This window comes from Rhipicephalus sanguineus, chromosome 5, assembly GCF_013339695.2.
Source record: "Rhipicephalus sanguineus isolate Rsan-2018 chromosome 5, BIME_Rsan_1.4, whole genome shotgun sequence".
In the NCBI taxonomy this organism is placed as follows: domain Eukaryota; kingdom Metazoa; phylum Arthropoda; class Arachnida; order Ixodida; family Ixodidae; genus Rhipicephalus; species Rhipicephalus sanguineus.
In genome coordinates, this window is record NC_051180.1 from 164,856,149 (window position 1) to 164,877,829 (window position 21,681).

At 45.5% G+C, this 21,681-nt stretch overlaps 1 protein-coding gene across 1 annotated transcript; it reads left to right on the top strand.

The window, feature by feature from the left end:
- The first annotated feature begins 11,355 nt into the window (after positions 1-11,355).
- On the top strand, positions 11,356-12,402 carry LOC125758650 (uncharacterized protein K02A2.6-like). Its single transcript, XM_049416074.1, has one exon. The coding sequence runs from the start codon at positions 11,356-11,358 to the stop codon at positions 12,400-12,402; it is 1,047 nt and encodes a 348-aa protein (XP_049272031.1).
- Positions 12,403-21,681: the final 9,279 nt, after the last annotated feature.

The window sequence follows — 21,681 nt, forward strand, 5'->3', positions numbered from 1 at the left end:
GCTTTTAGCCGTGGTAGAACATACGATGCGCGGGGGGATTTTATCGATTTGGACTTCATACCGGAAGGATATGACGGCGACGGCGACGGCAAAAACCCGTCGAGACTGTCCATATAATTGCTATCGCAATAAAAAGCTGCCGGATATTTTTAACGTATCTTTTCAATGGTTTAAAAGAAACGTCGGACGTGTACCTCTAGCCCCACGTTCTTTGCCGAGAACACTCAAGTTATTCGTATGATCTTATCGAGCAACCCGCTACATAAACAATGGCACAGCACAATTGTACGTTAGATGGGTGATAGTTAGAGTTCGTTGGAATTTCATCATTAGACAGAGTAAGAGCGCGAAGAAAGTAAAGAAGAGACAGTACTACTAGGCTGTAGTACTTATTTATTTATTATTTATTTGTTAGGTACCTGCTTCGCCATAAGGCATTACAGCAGGGAGGGTACAGTACATATAATCAGGCACACAAAATGTAATCATAAAGCATGGAAAAAATCGTCATTTGAACAAATACAGACAATTTCCGATGGCAGAGTGCTCCACTCTCTTATAGTGCGAACAAAGAAAGAGTACCGAAAAGCGTCACCCCTAAAAGGAATATCACGTATTTTTAAGTGGTGATCTCGTCTTTGAGAAACATAGTCGGGTGGTTGGAAATACAATTGCCTGATGATCCCTGTTTTCGAATGATAAATGTTATGAAGGAATTTTAATCTGAGGCTTCGACGACGGTGTTCAAGAAGATGCCAATTTATTGTTTTTTTGCTCTCTGTCATACTAAGCAACCTGTCATAATTTCCAAGGACAAATCGAACTGCTCTATTCTACACTTTCTCAAGTTTATCTACAAGTATCTTAGTATATGGGTCCCAGCAGACGCACGCATACTCCAGTATACTGCGGACATGTGTAAAATACAGCTGCTCCCTAAGTTTCTGTGGTAAGCTACTGAAGTTACGTTTCAGAAAACTCAATGTACCTACAGCCTTGTTCCTAACATAAGTGACATGTTTATTCCACCTCAAATCAGCAGTGAAAAATACACCCAGATATTTATATTCTGTGACTTGTTGAAGGTTAGCGTTATTAATCGTGTAATGATTGCTGCAGTGCGAGAGATTCCTGGTAAAGGTGAACCTGTACTGCCTTGTAGTACTGCCTTGTTTTTTTTGTTTTATTGAAAAATCAGGCACTACTACCTGTATAATTTCAACTTTCTTAACGGCATCAAAATCAGCTGTATAGCGCTTGTACGTGTCTCTTCTAGCAAGATCTCCTTTATTAACCATTGTACCCGATTAATGTGACGGTCCGTAATTGAGTGGATGTTGAAATTCCAGAGATAGCAGTCCACGAAACGGACTGTCTGAGTCTTTAAACAACAACACTGCTTTTCTCTGCTCCTTAATATATCTTGCCAGATGTACAGTATAACCACAAAAGAGAGAGAGACAGTGACGAAATATGCCTGGCCATGCCATAAAAAACAAAAGTACATGATCATCCCTCACTTGCATAACACTATATATGAGAAGTACACGAAAAAAAGAGCTAAATATAGCACAAAAGCTTCATAGCACAGGCACACCGAGATCGCCATTCCCATTTTGACCGCGCTTGCTCTCTTGTCCTCGGTATTATAGCTCTGCAGGAAGAAGACCTTTCTTGAATGGGCTGCGCTGGCCTTTATTTGATTAGGCGAGCGCTATAGTACCTATCTGTGTTTGCCTTGGTGCCAGGAAACTGCGCATTCGTAAGGCAGCCGTGTGGCCGACAATTGCTAACCGCAGTGCGGCAGCTCGCTATTTCAGGTTCCAGCCACTGTTGCCAGCCGCTTCCGATGGCGCTGTCTTTTCCTTCATTTCTCTATTCCTTTTTATGTTGTATTTATTATGCGGGGCAGGGACATGACAGAACGACATGTTGCGGCACAACTACTCTGTTTTGTCGACCTCCGGGTGAACGACGAGACGGCGTCACGTTCCAACGCATTTGATCTGGCGGCGGAGAGTCGTGTAGTATCGACTACAATGTGCCGGAGGGCGTGACACTGGCAGGCGTTGCACCGAGTCGATCGCGGTAGAAGCCGGCCGGCAAAGAGAAGCTAGGCAACGATAAATAACAGAAACGGACAGTGAAAGAAACCGCCCACACATCGCACTGTTTGCGACTTGGTGAATGCGACATTGATTGCCCCTGTCAAGATGGCCGCAGACCTTTTTTCGCACCGAGCACGGAGAAAATGTCGTCGCCGGGCACATGCCTTGGAGGCTGGCACGCCTGTTTCTTTTGCGGCCGCGCTCGTAACGATGGGAACTAATAGTAGCGACATGTAGGAGTGATCGACGCCTGTGTTAGAGCCGTTTCCCCTGCCTCTCCCGTTCTCTCTCCTGGCCACATCTTCGACCACAAGAATGCTTACGAACGGGGCAAGAAACGCAGTTTATTGCGCAGCGCTGGATAACATTTTCTCCAATGGTGAATTCGAAAACTGCCCTGAGGCAAGAGAGAGGAAGAGATAAGAAAGTTGAACTCTTTTCCGTTGCGCTAGCGTATAGCTAAGTGGACGAGGGCACTGAAGCCTTCCCTGTGGAAAGCTTGTAAGTCGGGTGTCTGAAAGAACTCATACTGACCACAGGATGAAGCAGTTACGGAGCAACAGCGCGCTAAAAAGCCATATATATACGTATATATATATATATATATATATATATATATATATATATATATATATATATATATATATATATATATATATATATATATATGTGCGCTCAAGTGAGGTGGACGAACGACCAAAAAACGATGCTTTATTGCCAACGTTGCGGCCGGGGACCGGCCTTCTTCAGGGCACACATGCCGCACATGACGTCAGGGCATGTGTGCCCTACGAAGGCCGGTCCCCGGCCGCAACATTGGCAATAAAGCATCATTTTTCGTTCGTTTGTCCACTTCACTTGAGCATCTATAATTCGACCGAATCCAGGAAGACCTTCTAGATATACCACCTATATATATATATATAATTCAAATGCTCGTATTGCCTATTGCCTATTACTCATGACTTCTTTTGCGCAAAACGTACATGGACACAAGGAAAAAGAGGCAGACAACACGGGCGCAACCTCACAACCGATTTATTTTGAACAATGAACTGTACTTTTATCTTCACGTATAACAAACGCCCCCCTCCGGTGGACCCAGGAACACACGAGAAAACTAAAGAAAACTTATTCAGCGCTACGTCATGATAAGGAGCAAAGAACAAACTTTTTTTTTATTAGGAGGAGTTCATGCATTTGTAGACGGATTGTTGCACGTGCGTTTCAAGAAGTCGAATTCTTTATCGGACATTGTGACGGAAGCTTGGCTAACACAATTTTCTCCCATGTTTCTAATATGGAATGCTTCATTCAACTCAGTGTAAATTTTTTTCCTGTGAGTTGATAGAATCTTTGTGTCTTTAAAAATTGGTGCGCACCCACAAGACCTGCAATGATCCACGAGATGTGTTCGTCCTGAACTACGTAATGCAGAGTCATGCTCCCTCAACCTGGTGTTTATACATCTTCCAGATTGCCCAACATAAGATCTGCCACAGCTGAACGGAACCTGGTAAAGCACTGCTGTTTTGCAAGACCTGTAATGTTGGCTGTACTCATGAATGAGCACCAACTCGCCCAACTTTCAGTACTGTTGCCTATTACACGTATGGTGTAGCCTATTCGGTTTTTGTTTCTCAGGTATTTAGCAACGTCATAATAATATATATTGGTGGATTTATTACCTTGAATTTTATCTCGTTTTCCTTCCTCTGTACTAATTTTGTTGCGCTCAACGATTATAATGATACGCAAAAATTCTTCCAAATATTGCACATGTAATCCTCGATTGTTCTTTCCTTTCTTACGCAGTGCCTGTAGGGGCCGGTGAGGTAACATCAAACACGGACGCTAAATAAAAAAAAATGTGCGGCCTGCCGAATGGGGGCATTTTCAATGGGGGAACGCGTGACATGCAGAGTTTTGAAACGCTACCGAAGGGGCGCTGCACATCGGTAAACCACGGCCGCTATTAAGCGCAAGCGCTCCTGCTGGAAAGTAGCAGCCGTACGCTTGCTTACGAGGTAGAAAATGGTGTGGTTTTTTGTTGCGTTGCCTCTATCAGTGATCGGACATTTCACGATAACCGCGATGCCCAAGATCTGGTATGTTCCGCGGTGCGGATCAGTAAATGCGAAGAGGTCTGACATTCACTTTGTTCACTTCAAGCAGGACGACTTCAAGGTAGAGCGCAAGGTGCTGTGACTAGCAGCCGTGCCGACCATATTTTCATCTTATCCAGCGTACAACCTACCCGCGCCCTCATTGAAAAGTAGACGACTTGTTCGTGTTTAGCCTGCGCCTTCCATATCCGACAGCGAACAAGAAAACCAAGTCGAGTGCCAAACATCAAAAAGCTGTCAGTCGCTTGCGTGCAGAAGTTGCTGAAAAAACATGGCTGATCCCCCTTTCATAGGAATCGGTGTAACACGAAAGTGAGACATGTCTTCACAGGGGTACTTGAGCGTTTATTGTGCATGGTTTCGCCACAAGGGCAAAGTATTGAATGCTATAGCAGCAAACTGTAATGTCATGCGAAGAACGGCAAGCAGCTCGAAACTTGCTGCGCGCTCTAAAGCAGAAAGGACGCACGAAAAGAACGTACACTGGACGAAAGCAAACTATCAACTGTCACAGTTGTTGCTTATTTCTGTTTGAACAGCGCGCTCCTTTCGGAAACGCGGCCGCTGCAGCGAGCGAAGTGACCTTCGCGCTCTCCTTTAACGTCAGCGGAAACTTGCGGTGAAAGGACGAGAGGTACAAATCGCCACCATCACGAGGTAAACGCGCGCGTACGAGAGGCACCCCCTGTAGAAGCGCGCTCGCATCGCGACGCGCGGGGCGACGACCTTTAAAGCGCGCCCTGCGCGCTCATCGCGCCATCTCGCTAGTGTTAACAATAACACGCCGAGTCCACGGAGCTCCGTGTACCTCGAACGGTAAATGGTGTATACAAATAGCTTGCCGCTAGTAAGCTGCAGAACGTACGCTCTGTAGCCGAGTGGTTAGCGACACGCTCTGCGGAGCGAGGGGTCGTGGGATCATCTCTTGGCTACGGAACTTTTTCTTATAGTTTTTTTCTTTGCCATCTGTTAGTGTATATTTTACAACGTCATATCCGTGACGGAAATACGTCAGTGGAGCCGTGGTGGACCCCGGCGTAAAACACTTTAGTGGTAAAAAGAAAACGTGGTCAGTGAAACGACGTCGAACGCGGAAGCATTCTCTGGATTGGACGACGGCCTACGCAGCCCGGCCGTTGAGGACCACGTTGAAAGGCGAGAGTTAACACCCAATAAACCTTCAGTTCAGTGTGCAGCGCTGTGTGTCTTCCCGCCATTTCTTGTGCTCGATTGTCATCTGCGGTGTTTCTCCAAGACGTGAGTACGCACTAACTCGCCCAACTAGCCACTTTGTAACAATATTTAGGCAAGACGTTTGCATTTACTGTGTTTCAGTAATGTAGCTCAACGGTAAAAACTCATGTTTGAATAGGGCGTAATTTAAAATGACACCTATTAGTGCAATGCGAAGTAGCAATACACCAGATTTAGCAATTATACGCGTGGCAGACATTCGATATCACGCTAGTTTATTTATTTTTTTTTGAAGAACAGTAAGTAATCACGCATCTCTTAAAAGCCCCCTCAATGAGGAAGTCATCCACGCAGATGACAAAAGATAGAGCATTCAAAGAACTGAGAATATTGTCACGTGGTCGTGACGTCGACGAAGACAGCAGTCAGCACGTCCCAGATGAAACTCTTTATTTGGCCGAACTTATGGCCGGGAAACTGAAGGTCAAAACTACAGCAATACACTGATAGCGTCGAACAGAGCGTCGACCGTCGATGAACAGACTAGCGGTGAAGCGCGTCGGCATTTAAACATGTGCCGTCGAATATTCCAGCGCTATCGCTGGCTGTCGTGCAAATTCTAGAATAAGCTCGAGTGTGCGCGTCTTGCGCGCAATCTTAACAAAACGATCTACAATGGCCGCGAAGGTTCTCGAACAATGAGGCGCGCTGAGCGTTGCTGACAGTCTTTGTGGCCGAAAACCGAATACACCAAAAGTGATAAAGAAACGCACGTGGCAATATCAACGAACAGCAGTGGACCATTTTTGTTCCCCGCAGAAGAATAAAAAAAAATGATTGTTCAATAAAGTTTTACATTCATTCATCCATCCATGTCTGGCAACGGCGCTTTGCCACACGCTTGTAAGTGTCTCCACGGGAGCAAATCCCTCCAGCGTATAGTAGCAATAACCGCAAAGAAAACCATACTGTTATGTGGTCTGGCGTGCCTGGCACATAAATAGCTAATTTGCAATCACAGGTCAAAGCAAGGCGACTATACTGAACGCTAAAACGAATGCTCGCAGCCGGCTGGCTGCCAGTGCGAGCAGTTTTCCTTTACCGTTGTGCAGCGCTGCGACGGTGGGAGCAAGAACTAGCGCTCCCACCGGCGCAAAAGAGCGTTTGGCAGGCCGCACCTTTTTTTTATTTAGCGACCGTACTTCAAATAATAATTAATAGTGGCCGCGCGCGTGCACGCGCGCGTGCGAGCGTGCGTGTGTGTGTGGGGTGGGAGGGGGGGAAGGAAGTCCACTGTATGTTGAGACAAAAAAATTATGGCAGCTTCGCAATAGTGACGCCCAGCCTGAAGGAAGAGCGCAGCTGGCTGGCCTCGTTAATGCATTAAGCTGGACTAGTTGGTATTGATTGTTGATTGATGTTGATATCGATTGTCTTTTGGGGGATAAACTTTGTCTGTGACGTGGCACCTGCATGTGCGCAAAGAAATGTATTGTGCACTTCATGTCGATTAAAAATCAGTTGAAGAGCTAGCGGTTGTCCTGTCTCTTTCTATGTCGTCCTTTGTGCGTGTTCGCTAGCAATATGGAAGCTGGCTGGCCTTCCTTGTTTCTCTGTTTTTTCTTCCTTTCCTCTCTTTCTCTGTGTTTCTCTCCGTTTCTTGTATCTGCTTTTTGTATCTCTTTCCTTTTATTTCTTTCTTTCTCGAGTTCTGTCTCTTTCTCTCTCTTTCTATCTTTATTTCTTTTTCTTCTCTTTCTTTCTCTCTCTCTCTCTCTGCTTGGTCGTCTCTTTTACTTTGTTCCTCTTTATTTCTCTTTTTGTCTTTCTCGCTTATTAGGCCTTTATTTTTCTCTTTTTTCCTGTCACTTTCTTTCTGACTTTGTCTTTTTCTCTCTTCCTTTCTCTATCTATATTTCTCTTTTTCTTTCCCTCTCTCTCTTTCACGTGTTTCGCGTGTTACACTTCGCTGAGCAGAGTTTTCGTTTAACGCTCCCACCTACTGTACTCGGTAGTGGGGCTTGTACAATTCCTGTGGCGCATACCCGCATGTGCAGTTTTTACAACACCATACAGACTACGGCGAGCTACAGCAGCTTGGCTGTGAAAAGGAAAAGGGCACGTAGGAAGACCGCCTCTAACATATTGACCCGGTCCCGGTCTGCACATTTGGACAAAATTGCCGCTCGTTCTTTCTTTTTTCTACTATGTATGTACAGATACACCAAACGACTCATCGGCCGACTTGTGTCATAAGGCGCATCGCAGCGTATTTTTGCGCCGGTATTGCTGGCTACAGATATCTATACTGCCAGGTTTGAGCTCAAGAAATGAAGTTTGGGCCAACGTTTTGTGACACCATGTAAAATGTCAATATTTCCTGATAAATTTCTTGTAGCATCTGCAAGTTTCGGCAACTTTCACGGGATCTTAGAGAAACCATGTGATATAACAAAGTCGGCGGTCTTTCAACCACGATATACGGTAGAGCATTCACAGCCACGTGAACGACTGATGCAATTCTTCGTCATAAGTGAATATCATAAGTTTATAACTGCATTTTCTATATCAACTATTTCCGTTTGAATAATATGAACGCAGATCTTATAAACATGTACGTTCAGAAACTATAGATTGAAGAGGCATTGCTCAAGGACCTTACGTTTCCTCGGGCGGCAACAGAATTCCTCATTGGCACGTGACACCCAACAAAATAAGTAGAAACCTAATATGCCCGTCGTCATTTGCGATGCGTTAGCTGTCGTGGCGGCTGACCCAGGTACATATCTCCGGCGTTGCGAGATCGATGCAAGAGGGTGGCTTCGGATTCGATCAAGTTTCATCCCCAAGATCAGAGTTCAGTGCACTACTGGATGTTCTTATTTGTTCATTGTGCTTTCTCATCCCCGGCGGTCGCTGAACCCCTCAAATAGATTTTGCCTTCATCCGGTTTACGCAACTTACTCTCTGTATTCGGTCCCCAATCGCATAGCTAGATATATCTCGTTGATCGAAGCAAAGGCCAGGGTCAGTCAATACGTCATGAAAGAGGCACCATATTCGATGTCATAGAATGCCTTGTTTACGCTCGATGAATGCTGACATCCTGCGCCTAGCAAGAACATTCTCGATGTATCCAGCATTCTTCATATGCTATAATATTTATGCCGTGCTGAGTGCACTTGTTAAAGCGTTTGCTCTCTTATGAAGATTGACGCTGCAGTGGTCGAACGAAAGTAACGGAGCTCGGTATTCGCACATACCTCTAGCAATAGCCGCGCTGAAACATTGAAAAGCATATTGCTGCAATAAGGTACGCATTTGGGCTGGTTGGTTCATGATTAACTGTAGAAACAGCGCTAAAAGACGGGACGATCGAGGAAAGGACACAAACAACGGCGCTGACTAACAACCAAATGTGTTTTATTCTTCCAGTCTGCATTTATATATATATATGGTTGCTGAACCTGGTACAGCAACACCCACAACGGACCAGTGGGACAAGAAAGGTCGCGAGCAAAAACACGGAGCGGCATGCCGCGACAACGGACTGTTCCCGGTGCGGAGCAACGCATGACGCCGCCACCTGCCCCTTTCGCAAATTTCGATGTCACGCCTGCAAAAAGATGGGACACCTGGCAAGGGTCTGCAGAACAACGCCACGTTCGGTGCACTCTCTTGAAGAGAGCACTGGCTTAGAAGACTCCGGTGACTGGGACGATAAAAGTGGTGAGAACTATGCCTTGCTTAGTCATATTTTTTCATGTCGGAGTAGTTACGGTGGCTACGTTGTGAAAGTTAAGATAGCAGGCAGAATTGTCACTATGCAGGTTGATACCGGGGCATCTGTGTCTATTGTGCCGGAAAAATTGTACAGACGGTACTGGCCGGAGGTACCCCTAGAAAGATGTACTTTACTGTTAAAAACCTATGGGGGTTCGGCACTTAAAATTGCCGGGGAGTTGACGGTGCGTGTAGAGCACGATGGGCAAACCGCGACCTTGCCGTTAATTGTAGTTCGAACAGAAAAAGATTGTGACACTTTGTTGTTGGGCCGCAACTGGCTAGAGGCTTTGAAGCTGAATTGGTCTAGCGTGTGTAATATCAACTTTGAGAGATCAAACACAGTTGATGGATCAGCCGCACTCATCAAAAAGTTTTCGGAAGTGTTTAATCCGTCACTAGGACTGATAGCTGACACGTCGGTCAAACTGGTGCTAAAAGACAACTGTACACCCGTTTTCTGCAAGCATCCCCCGGTGCCATTCGCACTCAGGGACGCAGTAGCATCAGAGTTACATTCACTAGTGGAATCTGGAGTGCTGGTTCCAGTAAAACACAGTGAATGGGCAACGCCTCTAGTAGTTGTCCCCAAGGCCAACAACAAAGTGCGAATATGCGGAGACTACAAAGTGACTTTGAACCGTTGTCTGAGAACTGATTATTACCCTCTCCCAACATTGGAAGATACTTTTGTAGCGTTGCATGGATGCAAGTGTTTTACTGTCCTTGACCTGTCGACAGCGTACCAACAATTGCAGTTGCATCCCGAGTCGCAACCCTTGGTAACTGTGAACACTCACCTAGGGCTTTTTCAATACACACGTATGCCGTACGGTATAACAAGTGCTCCATCCATTTTCCAAGCGGTAATGGATGACATGTTGAAGGGTTTGGACAGAGTGTCATGTTATCTTGATGATGTGTTAATCGCGGGGGAAACGATGGAAGAATGTTATGATAGAGTGCAAGCTGTGCTGACAAGGTTCAAGGAACGGGGGGTGAGATTGCGGAAAGAAAAATGCAAGTTTTTTGAAAAGTCGGTGACACATTTGGGTCACGTGATTGACGAAAGCGGAATCCGCCCTTCAGAGGACAAGGTGCGGGCTATCAAAGAAGCACCAACTCCAAAAAACAAGAATGAGCTGAGAGCTTACTTAGGCTTGTTAAATTTCTATGGGAAGTTTGTACCAAACATGTCGGCACAGCTTAAACCATTGCATGACTTGCTAGCTGAGAGTACCAAGTGGAAATGGACGGAGGCCACCGAAAAAGCTTTCAAAGCATCCAAGAGCTGGTTGCTGAGTACGTCTGTACTCACCTACTATGACCCTTCAAAGGAGCTAGGGCTCGTTTGTGACGCATCTGCGTATGGTCTAGGGGCAGTCCTTTTTCACAAGGTAGGCTCAGAAGAAAGGCCAATCGCTTTTGCCTCTAGAACTCTCACTAAAACAGAGCAGGCATACGCCCATATCGAAAAAGAAGCACTGGCTGTAGTGTACGGGCTAAAGAAGTTTCACAAGTACCTTTTTGGGCGAAAATTTGGAATATACTCTGATCATCAACCCTTGGCGGGATTATTGGGACAGGATAGGCCAATTCCTGCTATGTCGGCAGCACGCGTGCAGCGATGGGCCCTGCAGATTGCTGCTTATGACTACAAATGGGTTTATCGCAAATCATGGGATATCGGCAATGCAGGCGCACTTTCACGCCTGCCGCTTAGGAACTCGGATGACGTGTCGGAGTACATAGCTTTTTCTATGCTAGATGGGCTCCCACTCTCCGCAGAACACATCAGAGGGGAAACGAGAAAAGACAGCCTGTTATCAAAAGTGTTGTTTTACACGCAAAACGGTTGGCCTTCAAAGGTGTCTGACGACGCTCTGGCACCCTATTTTGTGCGACGCAGCGAGCTTTCGGTGGACCGAGATTGTGTGACGTGGGGAAACCGAGTGATAGTGCCATTGTCTCTCCGCGAAAAAGTGCTATCACTGTTGCATGAGGGCCATCCTGGAATGGCCCGTATGAAAATGCTGTCTAGAAGCCACGTGTGGTGGCCTCGCCTTACGCAGGATGTTGAGCAAAAAGTGAAAGAGTGTGTAACATGCCAGTTGACGCAAAATGCGGCGCCCAAAGTTCCGGTGATGTCATGGGGAGCGGCGCGGCGCCGGTGGGAGCGTGTGCACTTAGATTTCGCTCATCGAGATCAGCATTGGTTTCTAGTGCTTGTTGATTCCTACTCCAAGTGGGTTGAAGTGTTTCTGATGAGGTCAACTAGCAGCGAAAAGACAATAGAAAAACTGCGCACAGTATTTGCAGCGTACGGATTACCGGAAGAAGTGGTAACAGACAATGGCCCGCAATTTACCTCGGAACTTTTCGAGACGTTCATGAGACGGAATGGCATCCGGCACACAAAATCGCCGCCTTATCACCCGGCATCGAACAGCAGCGCGGAGCGTTGTGTACAGACGTTGAAAGAAAATCTTAAGCAGGTCATGGACGAGCAGAGGAATGGGCAGACGAAGTCTCTCCAGCACCGGATCGACCAGTTCCTATTCAATTACAGGAACACGCCAACGGGTGTTACTGAAGAGACGCCGGCCCAGCTGTTCTTATCGTGGAAACCTAGAACCAGATTGAGCCTTCTCCATCCAGATATCGAGCAAAGAATGAAAGAAAAACTGCAGCGAACAAGGCAGTCGGCCAATCGGGGACGGGGAGCTTGGAGAGACTTCGAGGAAGGAGAAGACGTCCTCGTGCAAGGACTACGCCCCGGGGAAGGAGAGTGGTTGAGCGGTAAGGTAAACAAACGCGTTAGTTTAAGCACTTATGTGATAGGGATAGGGAACGAGGAAAGATACGTGCATGTTGATCATATGAGACCACGAACATTCCAGGAGTGCTTCCCGCCATCGGTTCAGGTGCCGTCTGCAAACCCCGAATTTCCAGCATGCAGTCAAGCCGTTATGTCTCGCAGGTCTTTAGGTTCCCCTGTACCCATCGATGGTGCACGAGAGACGTCTGACGCCGAGCAAGTCGATGAGCAGGCAGACGATGCCAACAAAGAACCGGTCCACCTACCGGACACTTCATCGCCAGGCGGGGACTGCAGCGGGGGCGAGCCTCAACTTTCCCAACCGGAACTTCGACGCAGCACCCGACAAAGACGACCGCCGGACCGTTACTAAAAACACTTGGGGGGGAAGGGAGTGTTGTGTTATTCCACTTAAGATAGAACGTGCGTTAGTCATGCTCTGACGTCACTCGTTGCTTGGCGTGTCGTACCTAAGATAAGATGCACATGTAAGAGTTGGCTCTCTTACGTCACTGTTAGTTCTGTTAGCTTATAAGACCGCCACGTGTGCGCGTGAGATTCATTCCGTTGTATTGCAAGTTGCAATAAACATGTGCCCTGCCAAGTAGGCTCCCGTGTACTAAAGCTACAACAGGCCACAATCTCAACGAAGCAAAAGGCAAAGAAATATAGAAAAAGATGATTAGCCTGCGCAGAGGCCAAAAAATCCTCAAACAGACAGAAACGTTAACTCCTTCGGAAGGAGGGAGATCGAGGGGAGGCTGACACATGCCTCTCCGCCATTATAGATATGATACGCTTCAGAAATGACACGCGCCCGTTCATCATGGTACTTCGACAGGAAAATGGAATCTTTAAAAGATGGCTGGCAACCACATTCATTACAGTGAAGCGACAATTGACTATCTCTGGCTTGTTTACGGACGTTGTTCGCATGCTCGCGCATGCGGTCATTAGCGCACCGCCCCGTTTGGCCGACATAGTAACGGCCGCAACAAAGAGGTATCTTATACACAACACTATCGCAACATTCAACACACTTCTGGCGATGCTTTTTGCTGCATCTTTTCGTCTTGGTCTCTCGATTTACTTGCTGACACAGGCTACCAAGCTTATTTTTGGCAGAAAACAACAGTCTAACGCCTGCCCTGCTGACCACTTTCTTCAGATTATGTGCCACCTTGTGCACATAAGGAATAACCACTACTTTCTTCTGCGGGTGTGTCACTGATTGAACAGCAGGTGATCACTTGCTTTTAAAACCAGACACGAGGCTTTCTGCGATACTGGTCAAAAGCGTTCCTGGAAAACCTGCAAGCTTCAGGCGTGGTACTTGAGAACAAAAGCTCGCTTCGACTTGGCGGTCACAGGACCTCTCAAGCGCCGCCTTTATGCAAGCCCTTGCAATACCGCGCTTGACAATTTTTGAATGCGCAGAAGAAAAGGGGAGAAGGCTCTTTTGAGACCTAGGCGCATAACACCAACATACATGGCTGTTTGAGAACGAAAGTTCCAAGTCCAAGAAGCGTAGCCTATTGTCTGAAGGATGCTCAGTTGTCAATTCAAATAGACTTAATTCCGCGAGGAACACGTCAAAAATTGGCGCAGCAGGCTGCAGGTCATGAGAGTTAGTGCTATAAAAAATTAAAAAGTCGTCCACGTATCGCATCACCTTTACCGTGCTAATCTGTCTGAGCTTGCTCTCGAGGTTACAGTCATAGCTGGCTAGTAGAATGTCACTGAGAACAGGGGCGATGCATGAGCCTATGCAGACTCCTTTCCGTTGAATAAAAAGCTTATCGTCGAAACTGATGAAGGTCGATTGCATGTAAAACTTTAAAAACTCTAAAAACTTGTCTACAGTGATTCCACATGCGTTCTGAAACTTAACAACACCGTATCTGTCAATGCAATTACCAACTTCAGCACACACATCATTCTGAGGTAACAAATAATATAAGTCCTTGACATCCACCGAAAAAGCACAAGCACCCACTGGACAGTCATCCCGGAGAAAGGCAGAAACGGTACCTGGTGTCCTTATGAGGAAAGGGTCGTCGATGTCAAGGAGGCACAAAAACCTTTGCAGGAACACACCAACTTCTCGTTGCCAGGTTCCGCGCTCAGAAACGATCGCCCGGAACGGGCAAAGTTCCTTGTGAGTCTTGGCGCTGAAGAAGGCTGAAAGGCTGGTTCCTTTGCACGCCTTCACGGATGATGCCAATTTTGCAAGTCCTGCTTTTTCGCATAGCTGAACAGCCCTTGTTTTCACCTTCGTAAGAACCACTCCTTTCACTTCGTTGAAGTTGCCGTCATGAATGAATGTGGTTGCCAGCCATCTTTTAAAGATTCCATTTTCCTGTCGAAGTACCATGATGAACGGGCGCGTGTCATTTCTGAAGCGTATCATATCTATAATGGCGGAGAGGCATGTGTCAGCCTCCCCTCGATCTCCCTCCTTCCGAAGGAGTTAACGTTTCTGTCTGTTTGAGGATTTTTTGGCCTCTGCGCAGGCTAATCATCTTTTTCTATGTTTCTTTGCCTTTTGCTTCGTTGAGATTGTGGCCGAGTATATAAATGCAGACTGGAAGAATAAAACACATTTGGTTGTTAGTCAGCGCCGTTGTTTGTGTCCTTTCCTCGATCGTCCCGTCTTTTAGCGCTGTTTCTACAGTTAATCATATTGCTGGTAAACATTGACTAGCCGTACACGACTTTCAGGTTGACCGGGTAGCCAGGGTCAATATTTTTTTACAAATACCACAGGGGCGAAGACCTCGTGGTAGCCGAGGCGTTATGCATAACTGTATTTTCGCCTAGTTGGTATTCGCTGAAGGACCTAGTTTGCCGTAAATTAAGGCGTGCCATAAAATCAGATACCACCTGTGGCATCGCTTATGTGTCTTCGTTATGTGTGTGCCTTAAATTTCGGTAGATACATGCCTTCACTTCTGCTCATAAGAAATTTTCAGACTTATCAGGATTTTTTTTGTGCGAGTATGAAATTGGGACCCCCTTGAAATAAATATAGAAGGGAGGCGTGTCGCCTTAGTAAGTTGTCGTTTATATTGATGAGCACCAAGTTATACGGCAAGGATAGCATTCTTTCCTTAGCTCTCCCTCACAATGCTTAAAACAAAATTATGCGCATCCGATGGAATTTAAAATAAAAGGCCATTTCATGATAGGGCAGAATAAGTAACGCCTATATTGCAGCATTCGTTGTTTGCCTGCCACCTTGGATACGTAACACTTTTCATCATTGCAAATGATCGCTCAATATTCTTCTTTAACAAACAATCTCCGGAGCGTCAACCGAAGCCACTCATGGCAGCAAACATCTATGAAGTTACAACGATTAGGCGAGCTCCGCTGCAGTCCTCACTGACAACCTTCCGGGTGGTCTGTGCCTCCTGCGTTGAACATTCTCGACCGTAATGCAAAAAAGAAAAACCTAGTACGTCAGTATTTCTAATCACGTTTCACCACAAGGACATGAGTTACACCGGAGGAACCTGTATCAACTGGAATAACTATTATTTTCTAGTCTTCGTCTTATTAATTGGTGCCTCCTTTCAACCTCAACTTTCACAGATACTTCCAGTCGCGCATAATCTATAGCTCTGATTAATTAAGCAAGGAGTGAAGGACTGTGGCATTAGGTTCGTTTAACAGATGCATGTGCATCAAATCAACTGAAACATCAGCTCCCACGGCGAGAAAAAGGCCTCCTGAGTCCGGCTCCAAGCGCTCGTCAGGTTACCGGTGGTGTCCCTAGAAGTGCTACTATACTGCAAGACATTGCCCGCTGCAAAAAAGAGGTTTTTTTTCTAAATAATCATATTTGGATAACCTCCCTTCAAAAATCGTATCATTTATAGGTTGCGCTTCTGGTCGCACACGATACGCGGGCCTCCGAACTGGTTTCAAAATACGGGTTGGCACTCGCGTGGGGTCAAGGTAAGGTGTGTGGGCCTAAAGATGTAATATAGTGATCGTGAACATATAGGCTCACGTGCAACGTGGAGGAGATGCAGCCCCCCATTACACGCACTATAACATGTTGCCAAAAATCACCTCATAATTAAAGATGTTCGAATTTTTGGAAGTAGATCTCGTACGTATCCAGCTACCTTTTTCATTTCTTCTTTCACCGTGATAGTCCGAACATCTTTTCGAAATAAGTTATTACAAATGTACACTCCGATATACAAGTGCTCGCAGATACGGCCTATAACAAAATGTCAACATTGCTCAAGAAGCAACAGAAATTTATCACCGAAATACCAGTTAAAAGCGCGACCACTACTGTAAACGCGGTTTACACTTTTCCCATCGCAAAACTTCCCTACTGAGGCCAGGCAACTCAGCGTGTTCGCTGTTCACGGTCCTTTAGCAGAATCTCAGTCACCGATTAAGCACTTACAGACACGACGACATCATGACAAATGCGAACAATGGGAACTTCTATTAAACAGCACGCCCCGACACACAGGCAGGGCTTTATTTAATATTCTTCTCGTAGCCCTGCCCCGTCACCGGAAGCATCGCCTAATGCAGCCGACACAGTACGCTATGTCACTTTAAGTTCAACACCACGTGGGTCATTTGCGCATCGTCTTTACACAGGAGCACCGAGAGATTCGGTGCCTCCCATCGTGCTCCCTGACATCCGTGCATCGAATAGGGCTTCCGTTTTTATCGGCTGGAGATCGGGCGCCAGCGATCGATGACAGTCCCCGGAATAGACCTCCCGACTCTTCGTGGAAATAAACTTGCAAAATGGCGCCTCTTCCTGCGTTCAACGGGCAACTGCATCACATAAGCAGAAATAACCATATAAATAGGACGATCACGTTTTACATTTGGCTTGGTCACTGTTTTCAAACGAAACAAAACGAAAGTACTTGTTTGATGGACGGTTGCGATTTAGCGTCACGTCGAGCGTGTCTATGTGTATGTACGGGCAGAGCGAATTCAGTCTAGCTTTTACGTGATGGCCTATATTTTTTTCCTCCGAAATGCCTTATTTGAAACGCAAACGCGTACGAACTCAAAACTTTGTGACGTAAATGTTTCTCCCCTACATCCACATCTCGACAATACGAAAACAATAGCAACTCGATTGAAATCTCCTTGGACATCTCATCTTGTATACGTAGAAACAGCAAGGCAGGGGGACATTTGCGCCTTGCATCTGCTGGTTCGTATTTACACAGCAAAAACGGTGTGTTCAAAATTCAAGTCAATGGAGAGGCTTTACAAGACATGTAGCCTTCAAGGCATTCAAGACATGTTAGTTTTCATGGGCTCGAGATATTTTGTACACACTTTAAATCAACTGCCTGTCATGTCAAGAGCATGAATTTTAATGACTGATTTGTTTTAATATAAAAAACGTTTAAGTAGGAAGTATTACAAACAAGACAGTTTTGTAAAACTTGCATGAATAAATTACACCTTCTAGAATACCCCAAGTCAAGATGGGAGCCGACAGACGGAAAACGGAGTGAGATTAGGTTGAACAAACAGAAGAAAGTGCCTCAGACAAGCTGGCCGACGTTTCGACAGGGGAACCTATTTTGTCAAAGGCGCCTTGTCATCCTTGGCATGTTAGTTTTAAGGGGGTTGGTGTTGACGTCATGTCCAGCGGTGGCGCTTGTCGCTGTTGGCAATTGCTGTCTGGAAAGAAAAAAAAACGATAAAGCGGAAGAGTATAACCCTTGTCCCATTTCAAGCAAGTTTGCAACGGCACTCAAGAATGTGATCTCGGAGATAAGGGGTGATGAAAAAGAGGGAAAAAAAGAAGAAGAAGAGGGATGGGAGAAGCAGTACAGCAAAGCGAAAGCAGCCCCAAAGGCGGTTTTACTTCCTCCAAAAATTCAGAAAGTACCATCCACCAAATTGCACACTGCCAATATTCCAGGGTGCCCAATAGTATTGCAACACCACCCCAAACCAGAGCCTCTCAGAATTCCTGAACCACTTTCTCGGTGACATTCTAAAGACATTTCCTTTATTTGTGCAAGATACCCAGCACCTACTGCGAATAATAGAAGAAATTAATAACAAAGCCATACTACCGCAAAACGCCATTTTCGCCGCACTGTAGACGTTACCGCCTTGTACACGAATATTCCGATCCCAGATGGCTTAACTTCAATAAAGCAATCCTTATCCCAACATAATGCACAGCATTCTACCGAAGGGCATTTATCACTACTCGAACTAGTACTATCACATAACTATATTGAACTTGAAGAAAAATACTACCTTAAAATACAAGGAACAAGCATAGGTACCCCTTTGCGCCCACTTATGCAAACATATTCATGGGAATGCTGGAAACAGACTTTCTGTCTCGTTTCGCAGACAAACCCCACACATACCTTCGGTACATTGATGACATAATTATAATATGGGGTCATGGCAGAGACAATCTAGCTAAATTTACGTCGCTCCTAAACTCAGTTCACGTCCGAGACCTCAGCTGAGCGCATCAACTTTCTTGACACAATCATATATTTCGAGAATGGCATAATAATGACAACGCTATATAAAAAAACCACTTGCAAGCAATAATAGCTAGAATATACAAGCCACCACACGAACCATTGTAAACAGGGCATTTTCAAGAGCCAGGCAACAAGGTTACGTCGCATGCGCGCAGAAAACGAGGATTACATAAACAGACTTACCACCCTAAAAGGAACACTAGCAAATAGAAGCCATCCCAATGCATTCCTTTGTAAGATTTATAAGGAAGCGCTAAAACTAGGCAGCGCTGAGACACTCAAACCATACCCTAAAACCACAACAGCCACAACGCCTCTTTTCACTACGTAATTTTCAAACGCACTTCCGATATTAAACAACATACTCACAAGATACTATCCGAACATAAACAACATCCTCACAAAATACTATCCAATACTAACAACCAACCAGAAACTTTAGAAAAATCTTCCCCGAACCGCATATGGTCGCCTACAGACGCAATGCCAACTTTAAGGACATGCTCTTTCATGCAAAACTCAAAACAAGAACTACGCCAGCATCTGGTCCCTGAGGTCGCTCCAGATGCTCTACATGCAGACATATACAGCCGGCCACCAGCGTAAAAAGCACAGCATCGGATTACATTCACAAAGTAAAATCGAACTTCAGCTGCACCTCAAACAACCTAATCTACAGTATTGAATATACCACCTGTAAAAAACAATATATAGGCGAAACAAGAGAACCAATTTATCTAATACTGAACATCAAATGCGCAGACGCAAAGCACAATTTACCAAAAGCAGTGGCCACCACTTCAACCAACAAGACCACAATTTTGATCAAGCAAAATTTTACATTCTAGAAACAAATTTCCGATTGTATTTGATACACAAATTTCAACCCCTACACCTATCAGAAATAAATACAGCACGTCGTAACTTGGAATCACTAAAAGCATTAGCAAAATTTTTATAATATTAAGAGACATAAAATACGCTGAGCCTTCAAAACACCTTGACCAGTATCCCATTCACAACATAGAATCTCGATTAGCCTACATGATATACTAGGAATGTGCTTTTAATTTTTTTTTTAATTTTACTTATATATGTATATGTATGTGTGTATATATTATGTATACATATACTACTCTTATGTACTTTTTTTCTAGAACCTTCGAACCACTGTTACATTTCCCCTTTCCCCGCTTTTATAATTACTTCTGCCCCCGCATTGTCAAAGTCCTCGCCTCCCCAGGAAATTCTACACGTCTCATTCCGATTGTTTGCCCCTCACCCTTTTTTCTTCTCTCTTCTTTACCTTAGTTGACAAGCTGCCCAACTATTGAGGCCATTCCCTTTAGCGAGCCACCTACGGTGACACTTGATGCATATGTCTGCCAACGACTTTACCCATTAAACACGTGTTTTCCAAACACCCCTCCCAGTATCACTTACAGTCGACATCTGGACTTTTAAAAGTGCGCCGCCTGTTTCTCCCCTGTTGTAATTCAGAGGCGGCTTTTTGGAAATAGAGACGCCACCATCTTCTGCAGCCTTTGCGTTAGCTGGACTCGGCGCCCCTCTGCCGCTTTTCCAAGTTTCTTTCGTTCTCCGCTCTTTTCTTCATCATGCCTTTGGTGGCTATCGCTTCGCCTCCCTTTCCTCTTCTTCTTTTTTTTGTTTTTCCTCCTTTTGAACTCCATTTATCTCCGAGATGAGATTCTTGAGTGCCGTTGCAAACTTGCTTGAAATGGGGCAAGAGTATACTCTTCTGCTTTATAGTTTTTTTTTTTCTTTCCGGACAGGAATTACCAACAGCGACACGTGCCACCACTGAACATGACGTCAACACTAACCCCCTTAAAAGTAACTCGCCAAGTATGACAAGGCGCCTTTGAGAAAGATAGCTCCCCCTATCGAAACGTCGGCCAGCCTGTCTGTGGCACTTTCTCTTGTTTGTTCAACCTATCCCACCTTCTAGAATAGTAAGAGTGCCGCCATTTTCGCCAAAATCCACTGCTTTTCAGCTGTCTTGAAGTTTATGGTAGCGCTAAAAATAGGAAAGTTTCTTAACGCCAGTTCCTCTATTCAGAGTTTGCTACTCTAGCACATATGTCTCTTTTATGCTATAGGTGCGTCGTGCTTCTACTAAAGCAGCAATAACCGCTGGACAAATAAGGTTTATTCAACTCAACCCAACTCATGATGCTGCCGTGCCATTACGAACCCTCCAGGTCATCGTTCTTATAAGCTGAAGTTATTCAGAATGAAAAATGTATCAACATATGCGGATAATAAAGCGTCGCAACACCATCAACCGCAAAATCTCGCTTAAAGAAAATTCTACAACACGAAGTGACATAATGAAGCGAGCCTCTATCTTTCCATCGACTCATTCTAACGTTTTGCGCTGGGCACAAATGAGGCCATTTCGGCGGAGCTCGTCACTGTCTGGCACGGAATAAAACCCGTGCGGTTCCCGTTACATTTGAATATCAGAAGACATGTGTGTGCTCGCGCGATAAAGACCGCCTCGACGGCTTGTCATTCGGCTCAATGTACCCACTGTAAACGCTGCCTGTGCAAGAAGACACAAAAGCGAGCGGCGAAGAAAATTGCCTGCGAGATCGTCTTCCGCAATGCGCGATCAGAGCAGGCACACTTACCGCGGTCTTTGTTCCAGTCTGCTCGATTTAGCCCGCTTGCATTTGTACACGATGTATGTACACCGCTTCATTTCCGTTGTGTCAGTCATTTGCCTTTCACCACGCTTTATATTTCTTACTATAGCATCTAATCTGTACGCCTTTATAAAGATGACATATGGTTCTCTGATATGGAAAAGGGCTTATTTTCAATCTTTGGAATAGAATGGAAACGTATGCCCGGACTTGCAAGAGAAGACTACGGCCACTGAAGGAAAAGTTTGACTAAAAAGTAAAAGGTATGCCCAGGCAGTGGACATGGTTATTCGTTATCCGGTGCTTTAAATGACATCACTGATGAGTAGCCCACTCGCAAAACCAAAATTCGAGTCGATTCGAGCGGACCTCAGACGAGCATGCGCCGACTGACTTGGCCATCATACCACCGCCATGGATTCTTCAAGAAACTACGCCCCACGTGGATCAAACGTACCAGCGTATCAG

What these genes read in the sequence shown, in the direction of transcription:
- LOC125758650 (XM_049416074.1), top strand. Translation starts at nt 11,356, where the DNA reads ATGTCATGGGGAGCGGCGCGGCGCCGGTGGGAGCGTGTGCACTTAGAT.